Source organism: Aotus nancymaae, unplaced genomic scaffold (assembly GCF_030222135.1).
Source record: "Aotus nancymaae isolate 86718 unplaced genomic scaffold, 86718_ANA_hifiasm-v0.15.2.pri h1tg000131l, whole genome shotgun sequence".
Taxonomy (NCBI): Eukaryota; Metazoa; Chordata; class Mammalia; order Primates; family Aotidae; genus Aotus; species Aotus nancymaae.
Window position 1 is genome coordinate 3,571,836 of NW_026988546.1, and position 23,328 is coordinate 3,595,163.

Here is a 23,328-nt window from a genome sequence, read left to right on the forward strand (position 1 = left end):
GGCATACATTTAGTTACATGAAGCTAAGTAAAACCCTTTTTTATTATCACTACGCCATGCAATCTACAAACACGCCTGGATAAAATAACAACAATAAAAATGGCTACTATTATCCAGTACATGTATATCCACATACATGTAAGAGTTTTACATGTATGTTTATTTAAATTCTCACAACTATGAGGTAGGTAATCTTATCATCTCCATTTTGTACATTAAAAGTTAAATTAAGTCGCACAGCCTATTGCTTGAATAGTGATTCTGTCCCAAGCAGTCTGATTTCAGAGCCTCTCAACTACCACGTTGCTGTTCTAAGTACTTGAAAAACAGTCTATAATATAAACATAAATCCGTATGCAAATGGAATTCTTATCCTTCTGCCATTAAATACTATTAAAGATCAGCTATTAAAGATCAGATCTGGCGACATATACCACATTTAAGGACCTAAAGGTGAGTGTCCTCACCTGAGGACAAAAGCTTCTAATCATCCTGAGCTACAAAGAGATTCATCAAGGTCATTTTAACTGTAGTTCAGGCACAAGTAGAGCTTTCCTCTATTATCAGTCCCCTCCTTAGCCTTTTCCTCTGGTCCTCTAAGATACACAGTCCTGGAAATAAGAACCCTTAGCTTCTAAAAAGTTCTGATTTCACAGAAGAGTCTTCCTTTTCTCCTTAAGAGGGAAAAAGAGAAAGAGTTTTCCTCAGACTTAAAAATATTAGTACTGAGGGTTAGCCTTTATAATAGGCTTCCAAAAACAGATAACCCCGAAAAGTTTTGGACAACTCCATTTACCAAACTGTGATTGTGATAGCATGTAACTAGTTCTCCCCTTTTTTTTTTGAGACAGGGTCTCACTCTGCTGCCCAGTCTGGAGTGAAGTGGTTCGATCTGCAGCCTGAACCTCCTGGGCTTAAACAATCCTCCCACCTCAGCCTCTGAAGTAGCTGGGACCAAGGCACGTTGCCACCACGCCCAGCTAATTTATTTTTTCTTTTTGGTAGAAACGGGGTCTCACTGTGTTGCCCAGGCTGGTCTTGAACTCCTGGGCTCAAGCGATCCTCCTGTCGTGGCCTCCCGAAGTGTGGGAATTACAGGCGTAAGCCACTGCACCTAGCCTGCTCATGTATTCTTAAGCTCACAACTCCACAAGGCAAACATCCTGGACTATCTATCATTGCTCTTCACAAAGAAAACTAAGACTCATAGAGGTAAACTAACTTGCCCATACTCCTACAGCATAAGTGTGGCGGAGTAAGGATTTAGATTCAGGCTAAATTACCTAAATCCAAAGCCAGGTACTTCCTTACCACCCTCTATATTATCTCAAGAAATGATTCATAAAATAATCTTAATCACAATTCTGCTGTATAAAAGTATTTTTCAAAGTGTCATATAAACATAATGTAAACAACTCAAAATAATGCTTTTAATTCTAGTAGTACAGAATGTATAACCCAAATATCTACCAAATGCTTTCATACAATAACAAAATTTCTCATTTTATTCCCATTTATAGAACTAATTAATTATAGTTCTTTGAAGCATTCAGAATTAAATAACCTTCAGGTAACAAGGCCAAGACATGACATAAGGAATCTAATATCTATTATTCTGAAATATTTCATAAATACCAAAAAGCATTTTTTGACTAAAAGTACTTAGGAATACATTAAACTCAGTAAAACAAAACGGAAAAAAACCCACATAGACTGTCTATCACTTTCTAGGACAGAACCATGAGCTTCTTTCTATATCTCAGTTTCCACAGCTATAAAGTATAGTATTAATCTGAGATCTCTCCCCATAAAAAAATCCTATAATCTGTAAAAGGAACTAAAACTTCAAACCAGATACTAATTTATAATGACTGGCACAGAAACACAGTCTGCTACTAGGTGTGCATTTGTTTTTGATGACAAGAAAACTACTAAAAAACAAAATACAATTAACCAATGTACGTAGATATGAAATAATCTCACTAAAAGTTTACCACTGTAATTATAACAGCTGTCAAAATTAATTAAAAAATCATTATGATGCAAGCTTTTAGAAATTAACAATTGCTCTTATCAAATCAATTTCATTCTTACAGGAGTTTAAGCACTGAATAGATGTTATATTAACACAGTTCAAAACTTCAACTGATAAGGTCTATGTGAGGAACGAATGCTCAGAATTCCAACCATCTTAACTGTTTAAATTCTCTGAAAATTTTCAGTCAGCCACAATTAAATCTAATTGTTTAAAAAAATTTTAATAAATAAGCTTTCTACGTTATGCTTACTGTAACTTATATGACTTGACCTTCTTGGAGACTTTTATGAGAACTTCATATTGACCAGAAATAGCAACAATAGCGTAAGAGCAAAATGATCAAGCATGACTGTTTCTTAAGAAAACGATTTTAGTAAGTATCTACCTGTGTCAGTTACAACAAGTGCAGACCTGCCTGTTTTCATTTTTTTTAACTTTTCCCTTCCTGGAAAGATACCATTACTTTGCCTTTGTAGGGTATTGACAAACTCAGTCAATTCACACTTCCACATTGATATGTGATGCAGTCTTGAACGAGAATAGAAGTTTGAAATAAAATTGCAGTCTGAAGGTCTGGATGGCACTGAAGGTGCTGCCTTGCTAAGAGTAGATACTGAAGTGCTTTTTGTGCTTGAAGGCCCCTGAACAGTGGAGTGGTGAGCACCATTGATTTTAGTGTTACTGTGCAAAGGTGATAATGAGAAAGAATTAGTTCTGTGTGGATTCCGCAAAGTATCTGTGTTTCCGGTGCTTTGCTGCAACTGCTGCAGAGTGCAGTCTCTGAAATCAGTGCTGCTCTTCTCAGCCTTCTCCTCCTCCTGAGAAGAGTCTAGAGAAAGCCTGCTGGCAACACTGTTGCCCATGGGCACCAAGCAATCCTGTGTCTTTAAGGCACCATTAGAGCTATGAGTGTGTCCATTAAAAATGGTAGTGCTGCCTCTGGGGTGCAGAATTCCATTCTGTTTCCTTCCCGGAGAGGTTTGCTCCAGATCCACAAAACTAAAATCAGTATTTTCACCTTCTTCATTCCAACTGTTCATTCCATTAACTCTGACTTCATTTTCTGCCTCAATCTTCTTAACAATGTGATTTCTAAAGCAGGAAAAAAATTTTAAGTTAATAATGTCTGACTTTTAGGTTAAAACAATTTTTTCATTTCAACATTTTCTTAGTGGTACATACTTTGGTATTTCCCTCTTTAAAAACTGGGAATTGCCAGGCATGGTGGCTCACGCCCATAATCCCAGCACTTTGGGAGGCAGAGGCGAGTGGATCACAAGGTCAGGAGTTTAAGACCAGCCTGGTCAAGATGATGAAACGCCGTCTCTACTAAAAATACAAAAAATTAGCCGAGCGTGGTGCTGAGCGCCTATAATCCCAGCTACTCTCGAGACTGAGGCAGGAGAATCGCCTGAACCCAGAAGGCAGAGGTTGCAGTAAGCCGAGATCGCGCCACTGCGCTCCAGCCTGGGTAACAGAGCAAGACTACATCTCAAAAACATAAAAACTGAGAATTATTATATTGAATATTGACAATAAAAAAACCCTGAAAATTAAACCACAAATTTTATATTCTGATTTGACAAAAGATCATTATTTGCAAAAGTAGAAAGGTAACTAGAAAAATTCTAGAATATTAACAGGCCTTTGGGTGTTTTTTTTTCATTTTCACTTCAGATAGTCCCAAAGAAGAAATGCAACAGAATCTTTCTTAGAGCTGAAGAAAAACCCAAAAAACTTTGCAAAGATTTTTTCCCATAAAAAATTAATTGGAATATATAAGCTTTAAATATCCAGTTCTAAAGCACAATGCTTGGCATTTACTACGAGGTCAATAAATATCTGCTGAATATACTACAAATAACTTACATAAAAATGGATTTAAAAATCTTACTGCCGGGCGCAGTAGCTCACACCTAGCACTTTGGGAGGCCAAGGCGGGTGGATCACGAGGTCAAGAGATCGAGACCATCCTGGTAAACATGGTGAAACCCCGTCTCTACTAAAAATACAAAAAATTAGCTGGGCATGGTGGCGCTTGCCTGTAATCCCAGCTACTCAGGAGGCTGAGGCAGGAGAATTGGGTTGCGGTGAGCCAAGATCGCGCCATTGCACTCCAGCCTGGGTAACAAGAGCGAAACTCCGTCTCAAAAAAAAAAAAAAAAATTACTTAAATTCGTATTCCTAGTTTTAGTTTTTATGAAAGGTACTATTCAACACATTAAATCCAATATGAAACCAGTGGTTTCAGTAGGAAAAAAACTGACTATATTGATTAACCTATTAATGGAGCTAACTGTTGCACAACTAGACAAAAAGTAAGAGTCATGTCAACGTGTGGGGTAATTCAGTAAAATTTATACCTAGAAAAATGCGGACACTTGCCTTATTGACAAGGGAAATTGTACTTCATTTCTAAGAAAAGCATATTTAGATGCCAGGGTGTACAAGGCAATTTGTACCAAGTTGCTTTATGACAGCTTTATAAATGCAGAACCTATGACAAATGCTATGTTAAAGTCACATCCTGGCTCCTCTAGAAGTTTGTTTAGTAATGCCTTCAAGAGAATCATTTAAGTAACAAAAACAAAACATGAATTACAAACAGTTATTTATTCTACTTAGAAATGTCCACATGTCCACAGCATTAATTCAATTACCATGCAGGCTCCAGATGAAGGGCTACCCTACAGAGTAGTAGGGCACAGGTGAAATTACCACAGTATTACCAGGTTTCACCTAAAGCCCCTCATCCTAATACTAACTTAGTTTATTAGTAATGAGAATCTGACTACACAGAAAAGTCCCACAAGCTGGATGACCACCCATTTCTGGGTTAGCTCAGGCCCTAGCTAACCATCGCATGGAATGTGACAGGCAACTCTGAGTAGATCACATCCTCACAGATGATCATGCCAGTGAAGGGGGAAAAAAAAACTGGATATGATTAAAAGAAAAAAGAAAACCTAATATGTCACATGCAGAGAAAGTCAGCCCCTGAGATAAAGAGAAAAGGGAACAAGAAGTCACAGAAGCCCATTTTAAAGAAATGTACAAAATGTATTAAATACACACACACAAAAACGCAGAAAACAACAAAAGTGATGCATGTCAGAAAGTCTTACATCTAGTTTTGTGTCAAAAACATTAAGATCCTTTAAATGCGTTATAGCAACACATGCAATAGAAGTCCATATATTGGCAGGAGAATACATCGTTAACATACATTCTTCCTGTACTATAGTTTCTCAGCCTAGACAAATGGACATTTGCAAAGTAGCTGTATTGGAAATATTACCAGTAGAGAATACATTTCTCAGGCAATGGCATAAATGTATTAACAAGTAAAATCTAATAGGTAATTTCTTCCTAAAACTGTCACCAAAAAGATTTTGAAAAAAAGTATCTATTTTCTACTTTTATTAGTGTGGGTAAGAAAAGATAAAGCTGTGTATTCTGTGAAAAGGTTTTCAGGTATTATTTGCTATATACACCCTGAAAATACATTAAAAAAATTAAAAGCTTTAGGTAACATGAAAAAAATTTGAATATGTTTATGAGTACAAGTTAAATAAAAATGACAACAAAATTACAGAAGGCAGTGATACTGGATCCTCTCAGATTAATTAGACTCCTGGTCCTTTGGAAAAAAAAATATATATATCCAACTCCCAAAGCAAGCAATTTAATAAATAAAGAGAAGGCTAATCATAATGAACCACCTGATATACAAGGTAAGGCAACCCACCAATTAATTGTGAAACCAATTTATCCAGGATTGCAATTAAAGCTTAAATCAATCTTAAAAAAAAAGCCACATGGAATAAAGTCTATAACTCTCAATTCTATAACCAAGGGTCACCAGCTAAACTTCTATTTATGTAAAATATTTACATATTTAGAACTGTAGTTATGAATTTTGAATTTTTCAAAAATAATCTAGAAATATTAACATTTTTGTTGACTTTCTACGCATGGAACACAACAAAAATACAGCTGGTGCAGTTAGTTCAGTATTTGAGAATGCAATGTAGCATATTACTTGTGAGGAAACAATTACTTTCATGAAAATCCATGAAAAAACTTACCAATAATAAAGATTCACTAGTTTAACATGAGAAACTAGTATGATTATAAAAACTTATTTACATTTATGAAATTTTCATCATAAAAATAATTTTTAGATAAGACATTCACACACACATATTTCAATATGTTTATTGTAAGTGAATGGCCAGGGTTCATATCTGCTTCTGTCTGTAACAGAGCAGGGGCCATGCTCACTGATAAAAACTAGCTTCGCAGTAATTCCCAACTAGAAAACTTACACCCTGTTGTTGAGCTGTTTGGTTATATTGCTTGGACCTGGCACAGGATCTTCAGGTCTGCATACAGGATTAAAGCTGAGACCTTTCTGCACACTGGACTGCTTGGTATACAGCTGATATGGAATGTAGGAGAGGAGGCGCCCAGCTTTGATGCTGCAACAAAAAAGCAACACCAATTTAGAGTTCCATATTTGGTGACAATGAGCCTCATGAAAAAAATTAATGTCCTTAAACATACAGTATTTCACCAACAACAGGCCATCTGTTTTCCTACTTTATTCCTTCTTGCTCAGTTTTAGTGGTCCTAATACAATATGATCTTAGAGTGGGATGAGAAAAACTCCAAGCACAGAGCTGAACTAGTTAATATTTTAATCCTCATGACTTTAATATTTACCACTATTCCCCCTGTCAATAGTTAACAGAGAATCATTAAGAATTCCTCAAAACCTCATCTCACATATTAAGCTTTTCCAGGATAAGTTAACTGAATAAGGATTCTCAATTTTCAAATTCATGTCAGAAACTGTAAAATAAAAATACACGACAAAATAAAGAATCTCAACTTCAAGAGTAATAAATAATTTATACTATATTTTTATGTGTATAAGAATAAGAGCCAAGGCCATTTGAAGATAGGAACTCTACAAAGGCCGAAGCTACCACATACATCCTCACAACATACCACACATCATGACTCAAATCCAGGGGAACACCAGTATTATAACACTAGGTGGTACTAGCACTGTAACCGAAGCTCCCTGATGTCTGCTTCCTTTTGTACTTCAAAACTAAAACTAATTTGATTGCAGCATCTTAAACTGGTATTTTCTTGCTAATAAATTCAGTTATATATGGCTACTCTGCCTTTAAAATTCTCATTTCACTTCAAATTTAAAATAACCAACCAATATACTTATGTTATCAACCAAATTTCAAAACAAGCTCCTCTAATATAAGAAAATATTTCAAAACAACTTCTGGATTTTAAACCTAAAATATATACCACAGAATCATCCCTTAGTTATTTAGGAAAAAGACTGATAAATAACATGATAAAAATACTTTTCTTATTGTCTCATAAATCCAAGACTTTTGACATTTTCATTTAAATGGCACCTCATACAACTTTTTTAAAAATAATAATCATTTAAGAAATGATTGAATTGGCTTACAGAAAACCAGTTAAAAATACTGAATCGACAAGTGTGAATACAGGAAAACAGATTCTAAAAATGGAACTATATATGATACAGAGTATGTCCTTTATATAATTATGTCAATATGTATTTAATAATTCTATCTAAAATAGCTTGAACTATATCAAATGCTGTAACTACTAAATTATGATAGTAAAGAACACACTATACTAGTCACAAGACATGTACCCAAATGGATTTATTAGCAGGCTAAATGTTTTATCAAAATTTCTGCTTATATTCAGATATTAGAATCAAAATCCTAAAATTAGACTATTTTTTACTTTATTCTTCCTCAAACCAACTTTTCTTCCTTTAATAGTTGGGCTCCATTGCCTAATGATAAATCTTTGTTCTATGGCATTATGTTCCTCAACTCACCTGCCTCCCCCACCAAAAGAAGTACAGGTACTTAACAGCTGAAGTAAAATCCTAATCTTAGCTTTCCATCCTTTATCATAGATCGCTATAACTAAGGGATAAGTAAAGAGTGAAACTACATCCACTGTGCCAGCTGCATATCTCAGGTAAAACAAAATGTCCTACAATCATGCTCGCTTTTCCTGCCCTACTGACAGCATGCTGGAGTGATGCAGACTCTACAGGTGCTCTCTATGGTCAGCACTGATCATATCATGTACAAGGGTGTAAGGCCTTGTCCAACTCCTAACAAGAGCTATGTGGACACCCAGCAGAATTCTTAGGCTTATATAAGTCAGTCCATGGAGACTGTTACAAAATTAGACAGCCAATTAAATACTGCAGGTCTCAAATCAGATATCCTGAGGGATACTTAGTAAAAAAGAATTAAAGCCCAATGCACTATAGTAATGTTAGCCAAGTAATGTCAGTTATAATTTGAAGCTCAAATCACTATCTATCAGTTGTATACTTCTAATAATCCCTGCTTATCCACTTATCTATCTACAGATATACAGACAGAAACATTGTCTAAAAGCATATTTGTATAAGACCTTTTTAAAAATCTCTCTGGGATTAATTTCTCACATTTACTAATTTCCCCTCTTGTCCTAAGCACGAAGGAACTGTACCAACATTTTCTACTATTCTTTCAAAACCAAAAGGAGAGGATAATAAAATTTATCTTTATCCAAAAGATATTACTACACAGTTTCCTTATATGCTGAATTTTTTCATGTACATTGAAAATATATTCTTATATGTATATAGAGAGAGATATGAGAAAGAGTTTACATTCTATACAACAAATCAAAACATAGTTATAGCAAGCGAAACATTCATCTATTTTGGGAAGTCTTACTCTTGCTTTGTCCTATAGCCTCTGTGTTTAGGCAGAACACAAAAACGCAAGGGAAATGGGAAAAAACAACTCATGAGAGATAAAATTGCAATCAACTTTTATTTAAATGAGTTGAATAAGCACTCTAATATTTACACTGAATGTGATTAGAAACCAAGGTTTTGGCTCATATGTAAACACATGACAAACATGCGTAAAATGGATTGGTAGTTTAGAAGGAAGATAAACTGAAAGTCCTATTAGTAGATACCATTGAGTTGGCATGAACGGAAATAATAAATTATCATTCTGTTTCAACTCACAACAGATCTATGTGACCATCTAATCACAGGATAAACAAATATAAACAACCCACACTACAAGGTTCCCAATCTACAAGGATCAACACAAAATCGAGAACAACAAAAAAACAAGACCAATTTTTAAATTACGCTCCATGACATTCCTCAGGCTTGATGGACCAGTGGGGTATGTCATAGCAGCTTCTCATTATCTATTCTGCATTTCAAATTTCAATGTAAAATTGTCTCAAGACAAAGACTGTGACAAAAATTTTTAGAACCATTACTTTTAATACACTATCTACAAGTATGAGATTTACAAAACAAAGGTTTTAGTAAAATAATTTCATACTTTAATGTACACAGGCTTCTCATTAAAGGACTCCCTTAATTCTTAAAAGTCAGGGCCCTATAATCATGCCTACATTAACTCAGATCTAATAACACAAACACAGACATCAGGGAATTGGAATGAAAGCAACACCGCACACACTTAAAAGTGGCAGTTCCTTTTCAAACTGCTCCAAATAAAAACAAAAACTAATTATAGAGAACAACATGTATCATTTATTAAATAGCCAATACAATGTTAAGATTTTTAAGTATAATAAAATCTCATTAAAACACAGCTAAAAAGAGATCAACCAGGGATTAGAGTGTGAATAAAAGCAGTGTCATGATTTAACCAAAAGGATTCCATGTTACAATGACATAATGAACTCTTGGCATTTAAGACATATGCCAACATTGATCCATTTCCACATGGGCCAACTCATCTATAACAAGCTTAAATAAATGGTAAAAGAGAAAACAAACAGGATTCAGAACACCTGGACACTAAATCCTGCTCTGTTCTTGGGCAAATCAGTGAACCCTACTGGCCCTGTTTCCTCAAATACAAAATGAGGCCAATAGGATATATAATCATGCTGTCCAAAGTCACTTTCAATTATTTAAAGACAAATAATTAAGCCTCACTCCAGACTAAGATAAAATCCATTAAAGTGAATTTTAAAACGTGTAACTATCTAAGTTGTTTCTTCTATTTTATTTATCTCCCTAGCTGCATTTGGCAAAAAGAACACATGCAAAGAAAACAACTGTAATGGAAAATACCATTTTCTTTTATATTCTTTTTTTGAGATGGAGTCTTGCTCTGTCACCCAGGCTGGAGTGCAGTGGCATGATCTCGGCTCACTGCAACCTCCGCCTCCCAAGTTCAAGCAATTCTCCTGCTTCAGTCTCCTGAGTAGCGGGATTACAGGAATGTGCCACCATGCCTGGCTAATTTTTGTGTTTTTAGTAGAGATGGGGTTTCACCATCTTGGCCAGGCTGGTCTTGAACTCCTGACCTCGTGATCCACCTATATCAGCCTCCCAAAGTTCTGGGATTATAGGCCTGAGCCACCACACCCAGCTGGAAAACACCATTTTCTAAGTAAATCAAATCCCCCCAGCAAGAGCCCTTTCCCTTCAACTCTCCTGTCCATAGAAATCTCCCATTCCCTCCAAAGCCTACCTATTGCCCCCCAACAAAAAAATTCTAGTCCTAGTGACAACACAGCTCAACTATGTGATACACCTTCATATATGGAAAACTTCTCAGTCCTCTGAAGAGACACATACCTAAAAGCCATTTTAATCAATACTATATCATGGATAGATAGTGGCTAGGTCATGAGGCCACAGTGCAAAGGAAGGAATCAGTGGGTTGTTCTAGGAACTAACCTTTGACTTTATCGCTCAAGGTTTAAAGAATCCTTAATATGTAAAATATATTTGACTTTCTAAAGGTAGTAACGTATTTTTGAATTTTCAGAATTTTCTAATAACTGTTAACGTTACAGAATGAAAATAAAATAACAGTAGCTTCTTATATATTATACCTCTACAACATGCCAGGCACTGTGCCAGGTTATATGCACAAACAATTTCTATTTCTCACATACCACAGTAGGTATTAGCCTTCTTTCACAAATGAGGAAACAGGTTCTGAGTGACTGCGTAAAGCTGCTTTTGTTTTTTTTTTCCCCGAAGACAGAGTCTTGGTCTGTCGCCCAGGATGGAGTGCAGTGGCTCACTGCACAATCTTGGCTCACTGGAGCCTCTATCTCCTGGGTTCAAGCGATTCTCTTGCTTCAGCCTCCCACGTAACTGGAATTACAGGTGCAAGCCACCACTCCCAGCTAATTTTATTTTTAATAGAGTCAGGGTTTTACCATGTTGGCCAGGCCGGTATCAAACTCCTGAGCTTAAGTGATCTGCCCGCCTCAGCCTCCCAAAGTGATGGGATTACGGGCGTGAGCCACCATGCCTGGTCACGCATAAAGTTTCTAAAATTATCCCAGGTTTTATATGGATACTGAACTGCCGAGTTTGGACATGAAGCCAAGAATGTCCCCAGAGCCCAGGCGCAGCCTTTTCCACTATGTTGTTTCTCTCCGTGAATTTATGCAGCTAAACACACTATACAAAGGAACTGAGTTAATATTTAATTTGTGGTTAATGGAGGGTGTCATAATTAGTAAAAGCAAGAACTAGAAAAAAGAAAATTCAGCAACTCAAAGAGATAAACAGTCTCCGTATATTGATTATAATCTATCCATACATAAAATTATTATTTTTAATATTTTTACTTCTATCTTTTATAAATCAGCAATTGCTCACATGTATTATATAGTGCATACCATTTAAAAATATAAACCACTTAAGTTCTGGCTCATCCCCCAGGTTTCAGATGACATATTTAAACGTAGAAGTCAATATGAATGGCCACCACTGATTTACAATTTATCATTTCCAAACCAACAGCAGAGGAACCACAATACAATCATTAAAAAACAGCAAATGATATTTCAAACTCTACTCCCTACTTTTCCCCTACTCTCAGCATTCCAGGTCCACATTATCTTGATGTACCAACATGCTAAAAATCTATATAATAGACAACATGATATAATTTATTCATAGTACTGAGTATCTCTCTCCCAACAGAATATAAACTCCATGAGGTAGTGAAGGGATCTTTTTGTTCACTGTTATTTCTCAAAAACAAAGAAGACTGCCTACTCTGTAAGAGGTGCACAAATATTTGTTGAATCACATGCTTGACCCACTTTCTCCCATAACTGCTTCCTGAGTCATCACCCCTAATTCCTGGCAAAAACATTATCATACTACTTTTATTAGAATGCCAAATCCTAAGCTATAGAATCATCAATGTGAGGTTAAAGAGTAGTGTTGTTTAAGACATTATTTTTTACCCTGTCAATTAGGAGGCAACACATGGGAGACAGTTACATATTTTTAAAAGAAATAAAAAGGACAGGTGCAGTGGTTGTAGTCACAGCACTTTGGGACACCAAGGCTGGAGGACTGCTTGAGTTTGAAACCAGTCTGGGCAACATGGTGAAACTCATCTCTACAAAAAATACAAAAAAAATCAGTCAGGTATAGTGGCGCATGCCTGTAATCCTAGCTACTCGGGTGGCTGAGATGGGAGGGTTGCCTGAGCCTGGGAGGTTGAGGCTGTAGTCAGCCATGATTGTGCCACTGCACTCTAGCCTGGGCAACAAAGCGAGACCCTTTCTCAAAAAAAAAAAAGAAAAAGAAAAGAAAAGAAAAAAAGTTTTCTAATTTTTAAAAACTTATTAATTTAATTAAATTTAATAAAAAATTAAACTTACCTTTCCACAATCCATTCTGGTCGAATTACTTTTTCCCCCTTTAATTCTTTAATTTTGGCATTAGGAAGATTTGTGGCAATAATGTGTGTTGTTTTGGATCTGGAATAATATACATGGTATTGACCTCCATGCAACATCATTAGTTTTCTCAATTCCTCAGCAGAAGGATCTGTAAAATTTATATTAAAATATATTAAGAGTCTTATGTCTAAGAAAGTAGAACCCTAGTGAGTAACTCCTTAAACAGGCCAACTTAAAGAATATCATTGGCTCACCTCCTTGGCTGTGTTGCTAATAAACAACGCTAGGAGATAAATCACGAAGTGAGAAAGCTATGTTGCTTTTAGCACATCCTCCTTCCCTGGCTGCCAGACAGCCAACTAACACAAAACCATCTAAGAAGTGCCTAGCAGAGCAATAGAGACCTCAAGTAATGAATCAAATACTAATAACAGAATAAATATTTTTACATTTTTACCATATTTAGCATATGACTTTGATATTATTATGATTTAATAAAATATCTTAAAACTTAATCAAATAGTAAATATTATCGAGTTCCCTAATATGGAATGGCATCAAGGCCAAAAAATGAAATCCAGTAATACAAAAAAGATTGCAGGCTGGGTGTGGTGGCTCATGCCTATAATCCCAACACTTTGGGAGGCAGAGGCAGGCAGATCACCTGAGGTCGAGAGTTCAAGACCAGCCTGACCAACATGGAGACACTCCATCTCTACTGAAATACAAAAAATTAGCCGGGTATGGTGGCGCATGCCAGTAATCCCAGCTATTTGGGAGGCTGGGGCAAAAGAAATGCTTGAACCCGGGAGGCAGGGGTGGCAGTTAGCCAGGATCACACCATTGCACTCCAGCCTGGGCAACAAGAGCAAAACTCCATCTCAAAACAAAACAAAAAGATTGCAAACTAAAAAACACCTTTTTTAAAAAATTTTGTTTCAAATGATTTATTCTTAATAATTAACTATAGAAAATATCTTAAATGTCTTAAATATTGGAAATATTTTAAGAAAATATCTTAATCAGGCCGGGCGCGGTGGCTCAAGCCTGTAATCCCAGCACTTTGGGAGGCCGAGGCGGGTGGATCACGAGGTCGAGAGATCGAGACCATCCTGGTCAACATTGTGAAACCCCGTCTCTATTAATGCAAAAAAATTAGCTGGGCACGGTGGCGCGTGCCTGTAATCCCAGCTACTCAGGAGGCTGAGGCAGGAGAATTGCCTGAACCCAGGAGGCGGAGGTTGCGGTGAGCCGAGATCGCGCCATTGCACTCCAGCCTGGGTAACAAGAGCGAGACTCCGTCTCAAAAAAAAAAAAAGAAAATATCTTAATCAATATGACTTATGCTTCCCCCTAATAAGAAATGTCTGATTCACCAAAGTCATATTATGATCTGCATTACTAGCATCACATTAATCATCACTGTTCTCTTTCTTTCACCTATCATCCTATTGAATGCTATCACACCTCCCCTAACAACAGCTGTACCCAGAGGGAGTTTCCACATGTGGCTTATGTATCCATTTTACTATTAAAAGATTTTCCTGACAGGGCACGGTGGCTCACGCCTAAAGTAATCCCAGCACTTCCGGAGGCTAAGGCAGGCGGATCACGAGATCAAGAGATCGAGACCATCCTGGCCAACATGGTGAAACCCCATCTGTCTCTACTAAAAATAGAAAAATTAGCTGGGCATGGTGGCACATGCCTGTAGTCTCAGCTACTCAGGAGGCTGAGGCAGGAGAATCGCTTGAACCTGGGAGGCGGAGGCTGCAGTGAGCTAAGATCGTGCCACTGCACTCTAGCCTGGCAACAGAGCAAGACTGTCTCAAAGAAAGAAAAGATTTTCCTTAATCCCAAGCAATATATGTCCAAGTATTTAAATAAACATTTTCATTATGACAATAATTAGGTGAGCTTTAGTTCCCAGAAGATTAAAAAACTAACAGTATATACTGTCAGACATACCAGCTTTGTCTAATTTACAACACAGAATTTGACATTACTTATTACAAATATTAGCATTATTCAGTAGAAAACATAATGCAAGTCACATAAATATCTTCTAGTAGCCTCATTAAAAACAGTGAAAAGGTAAAATTAATTTTATTCAACCCAATAGATCCAAAATATTATTTTGACATGTAATCAACAGAAAAAATCTGAGATATTTACATTCTTTTTCTTCTTAAGTCTCTGCAATCCAATGGGTATTTTACGTTGACAACACATCTTAATTTAGAATAGCCGTATTTCAAGTGCTTAATGCATGTTACTAGTGGCTACCACAGTGGACAGTATCATACAAAGAGATTTAAAAGCATACTTTTAAATAAAATAAATTCAAAATTCATAATGGAAGATTTTCAAGGTTAAGTTAAAAAACTGAACACAGTAGAAATTAAACAGCTAGCCAGTTAGGAATCTACAGTTTAGTTTCTTTCTCTAATATTGAAGAACCTGGCTGATCTTATAAAATAACAGTGAAAAATACCAAACTAAAGGCTAGCAAATCCAATGAAATCACAGAAATCTAAAAAAATTACTTTGCAAGTTAATCTATAACTTTCCTAAACTAATTCCATTTAATGACTTAAACAAAATGGCTGTCCTTTACTGAACAAAAAAAATGTCAAGAACACATTAACTTTCCATATACATACTCATAAAATACTCCCCTCTACTAGTTGCTCTTTGAAAACTAATTACTCCAGAAATTTGGAACTGGAAAATACATTGCCCTTCTACTACTAGATGAAGTTAAGACGGCTCTCTGAAGTTCACTTTTGAAAGCTCTTACATATTCTTCAGTGTGAAGTGAAGCATGAAAACCAATCTAGTTAAAAGGTAATATTACATAAAATATGGAGTAAGACTGATCTGAGTTTAATCTTAGCTTTCACACTCCTGAGTTGTGTGACTTTGGAGAAGTTATTTAACTTCTTTAGGCTTTCTCCTCTTTCTCCATGAATAAACAAAGCTGTTACAATGAAATGAGTCTGGTACATAGAAAGCACTCAATATGAAAACTGCTATTATTATAAACTATGATCACACTAGAACTCCTTTCAAGAAATGTATATAACCCCAGGCTCCTGCCCTAGACTCTACAAAAAAAAATGACAGAAGACAATATACATAGGCTAGCACATGGTGGCCCTAAGTTTCAACAAAAACAGACCTGCCAATAGTGAATATGGACAGTAGCCTGGAACCACTGTGTCAGGCTCAACTGCCTGGCATGCTAACTCCTGGCATGCATGGTAGCTAGTGGCCACCCCATTTTGATTTTTAAAAAATTTTTTTAATAGTATTTCTCTCTGGTTCTATTTCTCAATACTAGAACATACTCCCTTATTACAAGTCCAAAAGAATATACACGGTAACTGCAGATCTGCATAACAAATTCATTTTTGTATTTAACACTCTCCTTTAATTTAGCAGATGTGCGGTTAATTAAAAAAAAAAAACTGGGCGCCAAGCACAGTGGCTCACGCCTGTAATCCCAGTATTTTGGGAGGCCAAGGCCGGCAGATCGCTTGACCTGAGGAATTCAAGATCAGCCTGGGCAACAAAGCAAAACCCTGTCTCTACAAAATATAGAAAAAAATTAACTAGTTGTGGTGGCATATACCTGTACCCAGCTACTAGAGAGTCTGAGGTGGATGCCTTGAGCCAGAGAGGCAGAGGTTGTGGTAAACTGAGATTGCACCACTGCACTCCAGCCTGGTTGACAGAGCCAGACTCTGTTTCAAAACAACACCAAAAAAAAAAAAAAAAAAAGGAAAAGAAAAAAATGGGGAGATAATATCCAACACCATGAAAGCTATATGACATTAAACACTATGTGACAAACTGCCTGCAGAACCCATCCCTGCAGTGTACTATATCAGTTAACTTTCCCCATAGCACTGATAATCTGAAATTACCATGTCAGTTTGTTTACTTATATTTTGTTTGTTTTTTTTTTTAGATGGAGTTTCACTCTTCTTGCCCAGACTGGAGTGCAATGGTGCGATCTCGGATTACTGCAACCTCTGCCTCCTGGGTTCAAGCAACTCTCTCGCCTCAGCCTCCCAAGTAGCTGGGATTACAGGCATGCACCACCACGCCCGGCTAATTTTGTATTTTTAGTAAAGACAGGGTTTTTCCATGTTGGTCGGGCTGGTCTCCAACTCCTGACCTCAGGTGATCCGCCCTCCTCAGCCTCCCAAAGTGCTGGGATTACAGGCAAAAGCCACCAAGCCCGGCCTGTTTACTTGTTTACTGTCAGATTCCCTGCTGGAACATATGCTCTTTGAAGGCAGGAACCTTGTCTATCGAGCACTTGCATATCCCTGACACAAAGCAGGTGTTCATTGAGTATTTGCTAAATTCATTAACATTCTCAAAGCATCACAGACTCCTGCCTAGAATCCATCCTCCAAAAAAAGTGGAGTATAAGTGGCATCAATACTTTAAATCTCAAAACACTTATTCACTCATTCACAAATTAGAGAGGCCATGTAATGTATTAAGAGGACAGACTCCAAAGCAAGAATGACTAAGTTCAAATCCTAGCTCCATCACTTGCTACTTATGTGGATTTCAGGCAAGTTATTTAACTTCTCAGAACCTCAGTTTTCTCATATGTAAACTAGGGATAATAATAGTGGCTCAGAGGACTTCTGTGGGAATTAAGAGCTAAAAACGACAAATTACTGAGAAAAGTGTCTTGCATATAGTAAGAATTATGTGTCAGCTCTTAACAATATTATCAGTATTATTTTTACCATCTCTTACCCAAAACCAGGAAGCAAGAAGGAGCTCTAGAACTAAGACTGCTCTCTATTCACACAAAACATTAAATTTTGCAATTCATAATCGCTTCTACAAATCCATCTCTTGTTGCCCATCCTTCAGTATACATTCCTTCAAGACTGTCCTTGATGTATTGGCAAAGAATAAGAACAGAAAATAAAAAATCAAAACAAAACTAAACTAGATTCAGGGAAATTCTATCCTCCAAATTGTTACAACCGATGTCACTGTTTTGAAATGTCAGAGTGAGTGCTTTTCTCCTCATTGTTCTTTTCGTTTTTATTTTATTTTTTAGAGACAGGGTCTGGTTCTGTCACCCAGGCTGGAGTGCAATGGCTCTGTCATAGCTCATTGTAACCTTGACCTCCTGGCTCATGCTTCTAATTTGAAAGATTTGGGAGGCTGAGGCAGGAGGTTCACTTGAGGCCAGAGTTTGAGACCAGCCTTGGGAACACAGCAAGATCCTGCCAAAAAAAAAAAAAAATCCAAATTAGCCAGGTAGGGTAGCACACACCTCTAGTCCCAGCTACTCAGGAGGCTGAGGCAGGAAGATCCCTTGAGCTCTGGAGTTTGAGGCTGCAGTGAGCTATTATCAGTCCACTGCACTCTAGCCTGGGTGACAGAGCAAGACTTTATCTCAAATATATAAATAAGTAAAGTTCTACAATATTCCTACTATTAGTTTTATTTTGCAGAACATTCTATAGGCAACTAAATTTGAGGTTTAAGTAAAACCAGACATAGTAAGTGACGACTGAAAGCACAGTAAAAATAAATGGCATATACAAGGACCACAATTTAGCCCACATTTAGGTGTAAAGCTCTACAAGTAAAACGTCACAACAGCAAATGCCACCACATAACATCAAAACAGCCACATGAAGACCACTTTCATGTCTGTAGGCACAGCTTATAAAAAGTTTTGCTCATCTGGTTAAAGCAAGTTCTATAAACAAAACTTTTAAATTTTGCATGAAAGCTTTCCTAGTTAGATCTCAATTGAGAAAACATTTACTATATGCACAATTTCATCCTGCATATCCAAAGAACCTGATTAAATGTTGGCTGTGCTATATAAATCAGAAAGAAGTGAGGTGAATGGCTACTTATACCTCCTTTGGTCCCACCATGGCAAGACCTTCATTATTTCATTCGACTTTCACAATCCTATGAGTTAGAAAATATTGATGCGGAAATAGAGAAAAATTACTGTGCACACCCTTCTGTCTTTGGACTCCTATCCCTGTTTCTGCAACAGCGATACTTACTCTCTTGACTCCTCTCACCCCTAACTACCTCAGACTTACCAACAAAGTCACCACAATCAACTAAAAGCCACTTAACACTCAAACAAACAAAAACTGAAGAAAAGTTTCAAATGCTTAGGGAACACATTTTTGAGTACCAACTAGGTGCAAATTTCACATCAGGTACTAGCAAAACTACAGGAGGTAGCATAAATTAGTAGAGTAAGTCCTCTCCTATGTCAGAGGTTCAATTCTTCCATCTCTGATCTACAGGATCAGAGTCTCACAGGAAATGGAAGGAGAGATATTATATATTCATACAAAATAATATCTGGGAGGCATTTATTTCCAAAAAATTAGACTTGTCAACATTAAAGAGAATCTTCTCCTAAATCACATTTGTATGTTCAGAAAACATCAATGTAAGATGTCAGCTTTCAAACAAATCCCTATCACTTGAAATATAAGTCTGTTACACTTGCATATTCCCTTGTTTCATTTTGTGAATTGTGCTAATGTACTTGTCCACCTGCCTCCACCTGCCTTTTCACAAACTTTAGCAGTGCCAAAATCACTAGACCTGGTCTTTTACCCACATACTAAAGGGAGTAGAAAATAATCTAAACACCTATTTCCATGTGAACTGTTTCAATCTCTATCACTAGAGTGTAACCACAGTTCACAAGGTCTGAAGCACTGACTCCCCTGGAAGCTTTCACAAAAATAAACATGCCCAGAGCCTATCTCCAGAGATTACAATTCAGGCCTGGAATGTGGCCCATTCCTTAAGACTGACTTGACTTAGCCTCTGAGTGAAAATATTTTAGCATTCTGATGTACAAACACAAAAGCCTTTTATTTATTTATCCACTCAACTAATATTTATTGAGCATCTACAATGTGCCAGGCAAAGTTCTAGGCACTGGAGGTATGGCAACGAACAAGACTCGAGTCTGTGTCCCGTGGTAGCACTTGTATTACACTGAGGAGACAGAAATAAGTCATACAAGTAATACCAGTTCAGGTGCAAATAAATGCAATGAAGGGAAATAAAGTTGGATAAGGGGTTAGAGAGCAACTGGAGGACAAAGTACCCCTATTTTGCAAAGTCAGGGAAAGTCTGTAAAAAGTAACATTTGAACATAGATCTGAATGATGAAGACCTGAGGAAGCAGAAGGAACAGCAAATTTAAGGCCCTGAGGTGTTATCTCTAATCCATGTTTGGCCAGGGATTACTACATATAAAACAGGCTTCTTTTTTTTTGAGATGGAGTTTTGCTCTTGTTACCCAGGCTGGAGTGCAATGGTGCGATCTCGGCTCACCACAACCTCTGCCTCCTGGGTTCAGGCAATTCTCCTGCCTCAGCCTCCTGAGTAGCTGGGATTACAGGCACGCGCCACCATGTCCAGCTAATTATTTTGTATTAGTAGAGACGGGGTATCACCGTGTTGACCAGGATGGTCTCGATCTCTTGACCTTGTGATCCACCCACCTCGGCCTCCCAAAGTGCTGGGATTACAGGCATGAGCCACCGCGCCCGGCCTAAAACAGGCTTCTTAACTCCAAAGAACTTAATACAGAAATAAGACCTAACAACATAAGACAAAACCCAGGTGTCAAAATAAATGTTTCTAGTAATAATGTTATGAAACATACATACATATATGTGTATGTATATATATGTAATAATACTATGAACTGGCTTAAACAGGGAAGGAGGCAAACTAATTTTATCTGGATCTTAATGAATGAATATAATTCAAAGAAGTGAGGAGAGAAGGAGTTTTTCATCAGAGGCGAAAGAACAAACAGAAACACAGAACCGTAAGGTAAAAAGACAAGTCTAGACTATCAAAGTAATTTTGTTGACCAAAACTTGAGAACATGACATTGAAAATGTAGGTTAGAATTAAGACTAGAATGTCTTTCCCCATTTTCATTTGGAAAATGTCTGTTTATCTAAAACCAAGCTATAAATGTCAATTCCTTTATGAAGTGTTCACTCTCACTCCCAAAGGCAATTGCTTCCTCTCTTCTGTGGTGCCACTCACCTTTCTCTGTTCATGTCTAAGGCCTAGAGATTATTTTTCATCACAAAATCCACATTCTCTATCAACTGCTATCTCTTTAGAAACACAGTTCCTAACCCACAAACAGCATCCAAAATATATTTGTTCAATCAACTAAAGCAAAATAAAATGGGATGAAAGGTCTCTAAACTAGAAAACTCAACATAGTAAAGGTGTCATTCTCCCCAAACTGATCTTCAGGATTAATGCAATTCCTATCAAAATCGCAGCAAGGGATTTTCTAGATAAATGACTTATTTTAATATTTATATAGGTCAGGTGCGGTGGCTCACACCTGTAATCCCAGCACTTTGGAGGCCGAGGCGCGCGAATCACCTGAGGTCAGGTGTTCAAGACCAGCCTAGCCAACATGGCAAAACCCCATCTCCACTAAAAATACTAAATAAATAAATAAATAAATAAATAAATAGCTGTGTGCCATAGCATGCGCCTGTAATCCCAGCTACTTGGGTAGCTGGGGCACAAAAATCGCATGAACCCAGGAGGCAGAGAGCACAGTGAGCTGAGATCACGCCACCACCGTACTCCAGCCTGAATGACAGAGCAAGACTGACTCAAAAAAAAAAAAATACCAGGCAGTGTGACTCATGCCTATAGTCCTAGCACTTTCGGAGGCCGAGGCGGGCAGATCACAAGGTCAAGAGATTGAGATCATCCTGGCCAACACAGTGAAACCCTGTCTCTACTAAAAATTTAAAAATTAGCTGGGCGTGGTGACATGCACCTGTAGTCCCGGCTACTTGGAAGGCTGAGGCAGGAGAGTCGATTGAACCCAGGAGGAAGTTGCAGTGAGCTGAGATTGCGCCACTGCACTCCAGCCTGGCAACATAAGGAGACTCTGTCTCAAAAAAAAAAAAAAAAAAAAAGAGAGAGAGAGAGAGAGAGAGAAAGAGAGGGACATAGGGCCTAGGATAGCTAGAACTACCTTGACAAAGAAGAATCAAGTGAAAGCAATGACTCTACCTGATATCAAGGCTTATCGCATAGGTACAACATTTGATATAGTGTGGTACTGGTAAAGGAATAGACACAAACATCAAGGGAACAGAACAGAGAACCCCGAAACAGATCCACCCAAATATCCCCAATTGACTGTGCTACAGCAACTGGAAATCCACATGCAAACAAAAAAACAAACCAATTTCAAAACCTCAAAATGAAACAAGAACTTAAATGTAAAACATAAAACTATTAAATTTTTAGGAAAAAACGTAGAAAATCTTTGGGATCTAGCAACAAAGCAAGTTCTTAAACTTGCAAGTGCAATACATAAAAGGAAAGATCAATATATCAGATCTCATCAAAATAAAAATGTTTGCTCTGCAAAAGATCATTTCAAGAGGTTGAAAAACTATAAACTGGGAGAAAATATATGCAAACCACTTTTATGACAAAGGAGTAGTATCTAGAATATAAAAAGAAATCTCAAAACTAAATAGTAAAAAAAACTATATCGAATTAGAAAATGGGCAAAAAACATGAACAAACATTTCACCAATGGTGATGGTAAAGATGGGAAATAAACACATGAATTGATGTTCAATATTACTAGCCACGAGGCTAGTAAAACTACATATTAAAACTACAAAGAGATACAACACATCTAGTGAAATGAATGAAATGAATACCACTAAATGCTGGCAAGGAGAAAGGTGATCCCATACAAGGCTAGTGGGAATATAAAATAGTACAACCACTTTTTTGGCAGTTTCTTACAAAACTAAAGATGTAACTATTACCTGAACCAACAACTGTACTCTTATATTCTTACAAAAACTCATACACAAATGTTCATAGCCAAAACCAAGAAATAACTTAGATGTTCCTAATGGGTGAAAGGTTAACAAACTAAACTAGTACATCCACACTATGAAATATAACTGAGCAATAAAAAGGAAACAATTTTGATGAACTGACAGAGAATTTATGTTCAGTGAAAAAAGCCATCCTGTATGTTTTATTTATATAACATTCTTGAAATGACAAAATTATAAAAATGGAGACCAGATTAGTGGTTGCCAGGAGTTAAGGAAAGGTGGAGAACAGAAGTGGGTGTGGCTATAAAAGAGTAATATGAAAGATCTTAGTTGTGTGGAAATGTTCTGTATATTAACTGTATCAATATAAATTTCCTAGTTGTGACATTATATGCTAGTTTATTAGATGTCACCATTTGGGGAAACTGTGTAAAGGGTTCACAATATCACCGTGTGCTATTTCTTACAACTGCATGTGAATCTACAATTATCTAAAAAAATTTCTAATTTAATAAATGGATGGGCCAGGAGTGGTGGCCCATACCTGTAATCTCAGCACTTTTGGAGGCTGAGGCAGAAGAATCGCTTGAGCCCAGG

The 23,328-nt window shown here is 37.0% G+C and overlaps 1 protein-coding gene across 7 annotated transcripts in view; it reads right to left on the reverse strand.

Annotated features, from left to right (window-relative positions):
- REV1 (REV1 DNA directed polymerase) overlaps positions 1-23,328 on the reverse strand; it is an 88,453-nt gene that overhangs the window by 35,598 nt on the left and 29,527 nt on the right. For 6 of the 7 annotated variants that reach the window (XR_010340759.1, XM_012475833.3, XM_021671752.2 and 3 more), the window contains 3 exons: positions 12,815-12,983; positions 6,367-6,519; positions 2,424-3,130 (listed from right to left, as the gene is read on the reverse strand). Coding sequence is in view for 5 of the 7 variants with exons in the window: in XM_012475833.3 (XP_012331256.1) it covers positions 2,424-3,130; positions 6,367-6,519; positions 12,815-12,983 (1,029 nt within the window). In the remaining 2 variants the exon portion in view is untranslated. The remainder of the gene's footprint in view (positions 1-2,423; positions 3,131-6,366; positions 6,520-12,814; positions 12,984-23,328) is intronic. The other variant, XM_064371475.1, reaches the window with a different exon arrangement.